Genomic DNA, 9,750 nt, shown 5'->3' on the forward strand with positions numbered 1-9,750 from the left:
GCTATTCTCAATTAAAAGAATTCGAAGAGGTATAACAATGAAATGCAATAAAACTTGATTGGCTCTAGATCAGAAATAAAAATCTATAGATTTTGGGAACAACTAGGGAAATTTAAATATGGGCTGGATTTAGACGCTATTATAGAACTATTAATTTCATTAGGTGTCATGGTGTTGTGATTATAAAGGAGAATGCCTTTATTCTTAGAAGAGGCAGACTGAAATGTCTGGTGTGAAGTATTGTCATTTCCACAACTTAGTTTCAAATGGTTGGGCAAAAAGCAAGGTTATATATTTAAATTATAAAGAAAAAGCAAATGTTAACAACTGGTGAATTTCAGTGAAGAGTTTACAGGCATTTATGGTTTGTTTTTTTTTTTTTCTATAGAGGTAAAATGTTTAAAATAAAACATTGGGAATAAAAACAGCAAAAAAAAAAAGTTTCACTGAAGACAATACCATTCATTCCTTTAAATATTTTATTGTAATGATATACAATTATACACTGATATGACATATTTACACCTTATGAAAAGCATATTTAGCAAATATTCTCTCAATCTGAAATTAAGTACATTATGTTTTTTTATATGTTATTTAACTTTCAGTGCTAATGCATAAATGTTTTTATTTTAATATAAATCTGAATAGCTCAATACCTATTTTAAAATTAGATGCCAGTATAAGGATCATGAGTTAATATTTCAATTAATTAAAATATTCAATAATTTTTCAGTAACTTCTGATTTGTTTTTCTTCTTTGTCTAGAATAGTCTGTTTTAAACTCAAAGCAGCATCTTGAAATCCAGGATTCAAGTCTAAAACCTTCCTGAAATCTTCCAAAGCCTCATCAAAATATCCTGTGCCAGAACCAAAAAACAGGAGAAAAACAACTTGAGTATTTCTATTACTCACAGCAAAGCTTGGATACATATACTTTCACTTTTATATTTAACTGAAACTTCAACCACTCTTAGTATAAAATTTTTTTTTTCTTTTAAATAGCAAAGTAATTCTGTGTGCCCTTAAAGAATAATATAGCTAAAAAAAGCTTTGGGTTCATTTACTGAGATTTAACACATAAGTAGCCTAAATCACCACAAAATGTCAACAAAATTTATGTCACCTGTTACATAACTGCAGTAAAATTAATGAGGTTACTTTTCTTCTTAACCCTTTAAATGAAATGAAATAGTAACTAAAGTCCCTTTAATGCAAGGATCTAAAACCCCTTCACTGGATACTGTCTCATGTGCCTTCAAAGATGTTAACTCAGAAAAGTTTCACAGGTGACAGTCTGCATTACCCTCATTTCGCAGCTGGGGACGCACAGGCACAAAGTAATGGGGTCACCCTCACACTGGCGCCCGGGTCCGATTCCCACTCAGTGCTTGCTGTGGTCTATAATGCCCGCGGAAAGCCTAAAATAAACTCAGGTACGCTTCCTTTGTTATGGGCTCTAAACCTAAATTCCACATCACTTTAAGCCTTGATAATTAGCACATTTGTATTACAACATTTGAAAGCTCTGAAATAACAGAATACAGTCAAAGACAAAAGCGGGGGGGAAAAAAAATAATCTTACCCAGCCTATATAGTATCAACCCTCTGTTGTAATATGGAACTTCAAAATTGGGTTGGACTTCTATGGCAGATGTGTAGTCATCCATTGCTTCATAAAAATCAACCCTGAAGTACTTGATTTGCCCCCTGTTGTTATATGCAGTAGCCAAATCCTTGGGGCTGCATTTGCTTTAAAGAAAAAGTTCACATTAAAGACACCGTGTTACCAAATTTATCTCATTTCCTCTTTCATTCTCCTTGGAGGATTATCAAACTCCACAGCCTATAACATGTAGTGCCCACTCTGAAAACGCACACTGAAGAAATGGAGCACACAAGTGGAATCAATTCTTGTCTAACCACGTTATCTGCTTTTGCCGGGTAATACTGTCCATCTGTGAAGCACATTAATGCCACAGTGTGTTCAAAACCTCTGCTCACTGCTGACTTGTGCTATGAAAAAAAAAAAAAAAAAAAAATTAAGTACATTAAAATGACTGTTCATTTTCTAAGCACACGCCAGCAGGGCAAAGCAGACAGACCAGATACATGACGATCAAGGAGGGAAAACCAGCCCAAAGTTCAAGTTTGCTATGGAAATGTTGCAAAGTGAATCATCAGTTTTATTCTCAAATATTTAAGTGACCTAAAACAATGAGATTTGAAATCACTGTTTACCAGTAAAGAAATACAAGTGAGCTCCAGGTGAAATTTCAACATGCTGGTCCCACAGAGTGCTCTCTGGGGATGGGGTTGCCTCCTGGGCTTAGCTGGCATCTTCCCCAAGGCCAGGCTTCCTGCTGGCAGGGTGGGCTCCTTTATTTCCCCTCCTGGGGCCTCTGGCCCACACTGGAGGTCTGTGTGCAGAATCAGCTCCGCATCTGAGGACCACTAGAGGCTGCCCAAGGAGCTCCACTGAGCAGAATCCGTAAGGGGTTGAAGTCCCAAGCAGCTCTGACAAGTCACCAGCTCAACAGGTCACAGCCCCAGCTGCTCTGCACCTTTCTCTGCACAGGACTAACCATCTCCGTGGAAGAACATTCTAGGTTCTGCTCTGCATCAAAGCCAATTGTTTTCCCTTCTTTTTACCCCAAAGGGATTCTCAAACCAGAGAAGATATGAGGTTAAGCTATGTGCCATCTCTATTATACCCCTTACTGCAAAGTAGAGTCCTCAGAAGATATTTGTGACTGCACTCAGTATTATTAAAAGCCAATTGCCTTAACATCTTAATCCTTGTGATCTAAGATAGGGAGTAACTGTTGCTGCCACCAGGAGGCTACTCCCAGCCCAGGGGTCTCCTGCAGTCCACATTTACTAACAAAGGCAAGGAATCACTGCAACTTTAGAACATTTCTGTTACTTGACCTATGACTGAGAGACAAGGGTATGAGGACACTTCTGGATGCCGCTGGCGCCACTGTTAAGACCCAGAGCATGAGAGTGGACGCTCCCTCCATGGATCTCTGTTGTAACACTAGGTGAGCTGCTGCCCAGGAACAAGTGGTAAGAAAAATGCAGCCTCCAGATTCCAGTGAGGTTTCAGTCACTAAATGTCTAAGCCTCTACACTGTCTCATAAATTCTTATATTCAGAGGATAAAGTGTTAGATTTAGAAAGAGATATCAACAAATGCTAAAAATCTACCTTTCACACTGAAATTCTGTTTCATGTTTTACAAGACATAGGCTAACATAGGCTAACAGTTGAAGATGAAATTGTAATATTGCGATTTTGGGAATGGTGGTATTTACTGGAATGGCATTTTACCTAGTTATCTAATTCAAATAGTATGGACTTTCAGCATTTGCTGACTTTAACAACAAGAAAAAAAATTGGAAATTAGGTTATGGCTAAGGCTGCATTTTTTAATATTAAAAGAAATATCGTAAACCATTCAGAATTGACGGCATTCTGGGGCTACAAATAATATTCCAAAATGATTCAGTGACCCAATAGTTTAAAAAATAACTCTAAATTCTAAAAGAAATATTTAAAGAAAAAATGTCATTGACAGAATTCAGTTTTGATCCGTGAGTTTCCAGAAGAGTTTTGGAAGTGTAAGGACTTGAGGGTTCATTTGACAGCTGAGAAACGGGCTGAGAAAGGCTACTAGCTTATGTGGCAGAGCCGGGACTGGAGTTGAGGCATGCTAAACTCCATTCCACTAAACCGCAGCTGATTCACCTTCCCATGCCAGTGGAGGGCAGAAATTACATTTGCTACAAACAGACCCGTGTGCCCTTTGACTAAGATAAAAAACAGTAAGACTGGAAAGCCTCACTATGCCTGTTGCTGATGAATACTTTCAAAACCTACTGGGAAAATCTATTCTTGAAATAGACCTACCCTTGAAACAACGATAAAAAACTAAGTTTTCTATGTTTACTAATCTTTTTTTCTCCTCTTAGGGAGTTGAGAAGGAAGGTGGTACCATCTTATAGACTGTTCTTAAGCATCTACTAACTATAATTCTGGTGTATTACTGAAATTGGAAAGCAATTTTATTTTTAATTCCAGTAATTTAACAAACAGGATAAGAATCGAATCATTGGTTTTAGTTAAGTCTAACCTAATTCATAACGATTCTGAGGATGGCACAGGATCAGGCAGTGTTTCATTCTGTTGTACATAAATAGAGTCTCTATGAGTCGGAAGAGACTAAACAGCACAACAACCTAATACAAAAGCTAAGCTGGAATTCTGTTAAAAAAAAAATTGAAATCCTTGAGGGGAGAAGAGCAAGACAATGTAGGCAACTCAGGACTGTCAAATGCATTCCATCCCTCTCTGTTATCTTTTCTCATCCTGGTCCACCCCACACCCACAAACAAGCACAACGAAGGCAAAACATGGAATAACAACAAATGCTACACATTCAGGCATAAACCCCAGATGCTTTGAGCAAACAGCTATTAGCAGGCTAGGCTAGTAACATCACAAAAATAGAAAACCAGACACTGCGTGCTTCCCGGTAAAAGTACACACCACCACCCATAAAGTAGTGTCAAAAGGAGACGCTGATAACATATCTTGCTTTGATTTTGGGATCTTCTGACCCACAAAACCAAATACTCACTATAAACAAATTCCTGACCAAAATTAATCCTGCCAGCAGTTTTTCTCTGACCCAAAGTTGCAATTTTTTTCTTTCCTGTTCCTAACCAGGCTTGCTGAATTTGAATTTCAGAAGATATGGTTGAGTCAGGGGCAGATTACCCAATAATCCGGTGCTTACAATTTCACATTTTTTTCACCACGTTAAAGATTCTGCTTCTAGGTGTGGCCGGCATCTCTCTCTCTCCCCACCCCAAAGCACTTACCTACAGAATCAAAGTCTCTTCAAATTTACTATCCCTTACAGGGACAGATAACCCAGTGAGCCAGGTAAGCATGGGCTTACTTGTGCTTACTTCCTAATCTGTAGTGCACAATTTCACCTGTTTTTTACTACATCAAAAACGTGATATTGTTCACTACAGATTAGGAAGTAAGCACAAGTAAGCCCATGCTTACCTTGCTTATTGGGTAATCCACCCCTGGGCTGAGTGGAGGGCAGAGACCATTTGGTAATCTGATACCAGTTCAGTCTCAGTACAAGAGGGAGGGCAAGTTTCAATCAATCATGTTAAGATTATCATGCTGTCACATTGTGGAGATTGCAACCAATGTCACAAAATAATGTGTACAAATTTTTGAATGAGAAATTAACTTGAGCTGTAAACTTTCACCTAAAGCACAATAAAACTAAAAAACAGGAACAAAATCGCCAGTGCAGGCAAAATCATCCACTGGCCCTTAGTCTTTCAACCTTATGCATACTGTACAACTACATTTATATAATGGTATTTGGAGACCTTATTTGAAAACATCAACATCAAAAATAGTTTATTATAAACTGAGCTGACAATTATATAAATCAGATAATCAGTCACTCTGAGGAAAAATGAATGTAATGGTTTTTAATCACTGCCCTTTTGAGTTCATGCTAGGTTTATGAACATTTTTCTTCTAATTTCAATAAAGCATTTTTTTGTGTGTGGAAAATATATATATATATTTCTTTTTCCTCTTCTCTTTATAAGTCCCCTTGAACTAGCTTCTTCAAGCCACTTGCTTTCTCTGGAGTCACAGTGGTCTCACTATATCCATGTACAATACTGCTCAGCACAAACCTTAAGTTCAGATTTCTGACTTTTGTTTTTAACACTAGTCTTGAAATAACATTAAATCTGAATCTGATCAAACCTCAGGATTTAACTATCAATTCACAAGCAACACAGGAGCAGAGGACCATGTTAAATGGCGTTAGGGGGATACACTGAGCAAATCCAAACCATGGGAAACCCTCAGGACACAGGACTTGGTTTCTTCAACATATAAACAGGAAAAAAAAAAAAAGAGGGCCGGGGACCGGGGGATGCTTATAGATTAGACCTGATAGGCATCCGAAAAAAACCCACTTTATTGGTCAATCAGGAAAGTTCCAACACTAGATCTTAAGAAATTACCTAATAATAATGGTATTGTGGTTATGTCTTTTTAAAGAATAAACAAAAACCAAACCGGTTGCCATGGAGTCGATTCCGACTCACAACGATCCTACAGAACAGAGTAGAACTGCCCCACAGAGAGTTTCCAAGGATCGACTGGTGGATTCGAACTGCCGACCTTTTGGTTAGCAGTCGTAGCTCGCCATAGCGCTTAACTCCTGCGCCCAATACATAATTATAATAATACACATTTAGAAATGCATTCGGAAACATCCGGAAGATGTCCAAGTGAAGTGGTAATGCTTAAGCCAAGTGACACTTTTAAGTTCATTATACTCTTTTTTATATACTTAAATTTCTTCCTAATAACAAGTGAAGGGGCGGGAGGGGAAGCTTGCTGTGATGCTCTAGAGTAACGGTAGAGTTCTAGCGTGGCACTACCGGCCGTGTCGCCTTCCCGTTACCGGGTCTCAGATCTCCCACTGCTAAATGACGGGTGGAAAAGCCCTCTCCGCTCTAACAGTGCCTGGATCAGGGAGCGGGTAACGTCCAAGGCGGGGCGGGAAAAGCAGCCGGCGCCCCACGGAGTCCCGGGCCAGCGCCCCGCGGCGGAAAAGCGCGCAGGGGGCCGCTTTCCTCTGAGCTCCCGCATCGCCGTCCTAGCAGGTGGCTTCTAGCGGGCGGAGTCCCTCCCCGGACTCTCGTTTCCGCCTTCCTGGGAAGGTAAACATCTGACCGCTGCACCACCGGCGCTGGCTCAAGCCAAAGAGCTGACCCCGCGCGCAGTAGTTCAAGCGAGCGGGTCAGAAGACTCGGGCCGTCCAGCCGGGGAGACACCGGCAAGCCCCACTTCTCGCGATAGTTACCTTCCGGGCCCGGATCGCGCGGAGACTGCACAGCCGCACTGGCGAATGTACGCGGAATAGAGCGCCTCGGCCTCCGGGTAGTCACCTTTCTCGAAGTGAGCGTGGGCGAGTGGTAGGGTTGACTGGCTCACTTGCCCCTGCTGCTCTTCCATAGCGGTCAAAAGTCCCGCCTTTGGCGTAGAATGGGGGTTGATACCACAAAGCCACTTATGTCCTCCGGCATTTAGGATGAGAGTGAAACTTCGGCGCACTCGGAAGGGGAAGTTTGTGCCTTCTGAGGACCTGTCGTCTCGCGAGACGAAGGGTCGGCCATTGACAGCGAGTTCAGGTGCTCTAGGAAAGCTTGGCGTGGACGAGCGCAAATAGGGGCAGCGCTGTTATTACCCGTTGGTCCCGCCAGCCTCGTTTTCCAGAAAACACACCAATAGTCCCAAACTAGTTTCCGAGCACGTTGTCTGATGTTGCGCGGAACTTGCTCTTTGTTACAGAGAATTAGGGGACTGAATGTGCCGAAAGTGGAAGAAAACTTGGTTCGCTTTATGAATGGCTAACTGGCCTGCCTGCGAATTTATTGTATCCCCTGCAGTTCCAATGTCCACACGTAGCAAAAGGGTTTCGAGTGTTCCGAGTAGGTGATGATTACCCTGAGACGAGAGCCTTGTTGTCCCGCCGCCCTAAGTCTAAATCTAAAATCTGCCATTTATTAGCCCCAAGACCCTGGATGGCAAATGGCCTTAGCCTTTTTGAACCTCTGGAATTGTCGAAAGGACTAATCAGATAGTATATTGTGTCGATAGCCTAGTCAATAAATGTTCCTTTACATTTCCTGATTGTTTTTGCCAAAGGGAAACCCAGATAGTAATTTAAGTACAATATGCCTAATTCAAATAAAAACTACGTTTAAAAAAAAACTTGTTAACCCCTACACACCAAATGCCTGTCGTGTGTCCTCTTAGGGTCTCTCAGTTCCTGTTTTATTCCAAAACTACTTGGGTGTCTTTTAGAAAACATGAAGATGAGAAATATGTTTGGAGGTGGTTAATACCTGCATGAAAAAGACAACAGAACAAAAATTGCGTTCTTTTTTCTACTGCTCTTATTAGATTTTAATTTTTTCATTTACACGATCACTGAAAACTAGATAGTGTATTAATGTTAAGTAAAAACATAGGACTAGGAGACTAAGATTACAGAAATAAACGTATTTCCGGTGTAGGAAAATGGACAGATTAATAGAACAAACAAAGCCAGAAATGACCCCAAATAGGCTTTATATTTAAAGGCATTTCACATATATGGGGAAAGGATAGACTATTCAAATGAGTGTTGGGAAAATTAATTATTTGGGGAATAATATAGTCAAGATCCCTACTTGACAGAATACCTTTATTCCAGGTGAATTAAAAAGTTAATATTAAAAAGTTAGACTCCAAAAAAACTATTAGAAAATGTAGGTAGTTTTCTCAGAGTGAGGCAGACCTTCCTAAGCATAAAGAAAGGGGAAAAAAATGCTAAAGTGTCTGACAATTGACTACAGTACATAAATTAAAAGGCAGAAAGAAATTTGCCACATGCCAAACAGTTATTATCCTTAACATATACAGAACTTTCTGCTCAAATGTTTACTGAGCATCACCTATGTGCCAGACACAATTTTTAAAACTGGAAGAACAGCAAAGAATAAAAAGAACCGAAACAAGAAAAGCTCCTGCACCCAGGATGCAGGAGAAAAGATCCACTGATCTAGAGAGAACAGATAGAAGTAAAAGCCATCCGCCTCTGGGGGAGGGTTAGGAAACTCTTCTGCCCCCATGGATCTGGCAAAGATCCATTGCTTCTGAAAGTAGGAGTAGAAGCAAAAGCTGCCTGCCCTTGGGGTGAGGCAGGGAACCCTCTCAGGGAGGATCTTGCACTGACACAAAGCAGAAGTCAGCTACCACCATGGGAGTTTCTCTCACTAAAGGTCACCCACAGATAAACAGTAGAGTTTGTCATGGTGTAAAGGGCAATAATGCTGAAAAAGTCCCATACCCAAGGTCTAGGCACACAAGCATAACAATGTCTGAGTCTGGACCAGAAGAAATGAGAACCCCCCACTGCTCCTACCATGCACCTAGCATTCAGTAAAAAGCAACAGCAGTCTACCCCTAGGAAAGAAGCAAGAGCAAGGAGAGAGACTTTGTTCTGTGGTGCAGATGTGTAGGTTCTGCTGAAAGCTAAGGATGGAGCCGGAGTGCGTGCACACACACTAACACAAACCACACTAAGCACAAGGTAGCAGTAGTCCATCACTGGAGCAATTTGAAGTCTTTGAGGCCTTGAAAGTAATGATAACCATGACGAAACCCAAACCCAGATCAATTACTGACTAGATTGGTTCAATTCTCCAACACTAATGGCCTGACAGAGGAAGAGGAGTGTCTATTTCTAGGTGTAAATATTATTTACAACAGTCTCTACTGTTCTTCCACACATGATGACACATATTCAGTCAAAATTTATGGGGCAAATAAAACAAGAAAAAGAGACAAAGCACTCAACAGAACCAGACCCAAAGATAACCCAGATGCTGGAATTATCAGACAGGTATTTTATATTAAAATACGTCTGATTAATATGTTAAAGGATCTAGAAGAAACATTGAACAACATGCATAAACATGGAGAATTTCAACAGATGGAAACAAAAGAAGCTAATGAAAATGCTAGAAATAAAAAGCACCATATCAGAGCTGAAGAACTCCTTCAGTGGATTAATCAGACTGAACACAGATGAGCAAAGAATCTGGACTTGAAGATAAATCAATAGAAATTATCAAATTAAAACAC

At 40.4% G+C, this 9,750-nt stretch overlaps 1 protein-coding gene across 1 annotated transcript; it reads right to left on the bottom strand.

Moving 5' to 3' along the window:
* Positions 1 to 480: 480 nt before the first annotated feature.
* On the bottom strand, positions 481 to 7,225 carry TTC32 (tetratricopeptide repeat domain 32). Its single transcript, XM_049904604.1, has 3 exons — positions 6,923 to 7,225; positions 1,586 to 1,752; positions 481 to 860 (listed from the first exon to the last, which is right to left on the bottom strand). Exons 1-3 carry the CDS (start codon positions 7,072 to 7,074, stop codon positions 733 to 735), a joined length of 447 nt encoding a protein of 148 aa, XP_049760561.1. The 5' UTR covers positions 7,075 to 7,225; the 3' UTR covers positions 481 to 732.
* Between the last annotated feature and the right edge of the window lie 2,525 nt (positions 7,226 to 9,750).

Source organism: Elephas maximus, chromosome 12 (genome assembly GCF_024166365.1).
Source record: "Elephas maximus indicus isolate mEleMax1 chromosome 12, mEleMax1 primary haplotype, whole genome shotgun sequence".
NCBI lineage: Eukaryota > Metazoa > Chordata > Mammalia > Proboscidea > Elephantidae > Elephas > Elephas maximus.

Coding starts and splice junctions, on each gene's coding strand:
- TTC32 (XM_049904604.1), bottom strand. CDS start 7,074: ATGGAAGAGCAGCAGGGGCAAGTGAGCCAGTCAACCCTACCACTCGCC. Junction 1,753..6,922: donor GCGCGATCCGGGCCCGGAAG/GTAACTATCGCG, acceptor TTTTCTTTAAAG/CAAATGCAGCCCCAAGGATT. Junction 861..1,585: donor GTTGATACTATATAGGCTGG/GTAAGATTATTT, acceptor GTTCTGGCACAG/GATATTTTGATGAGGCTTTG.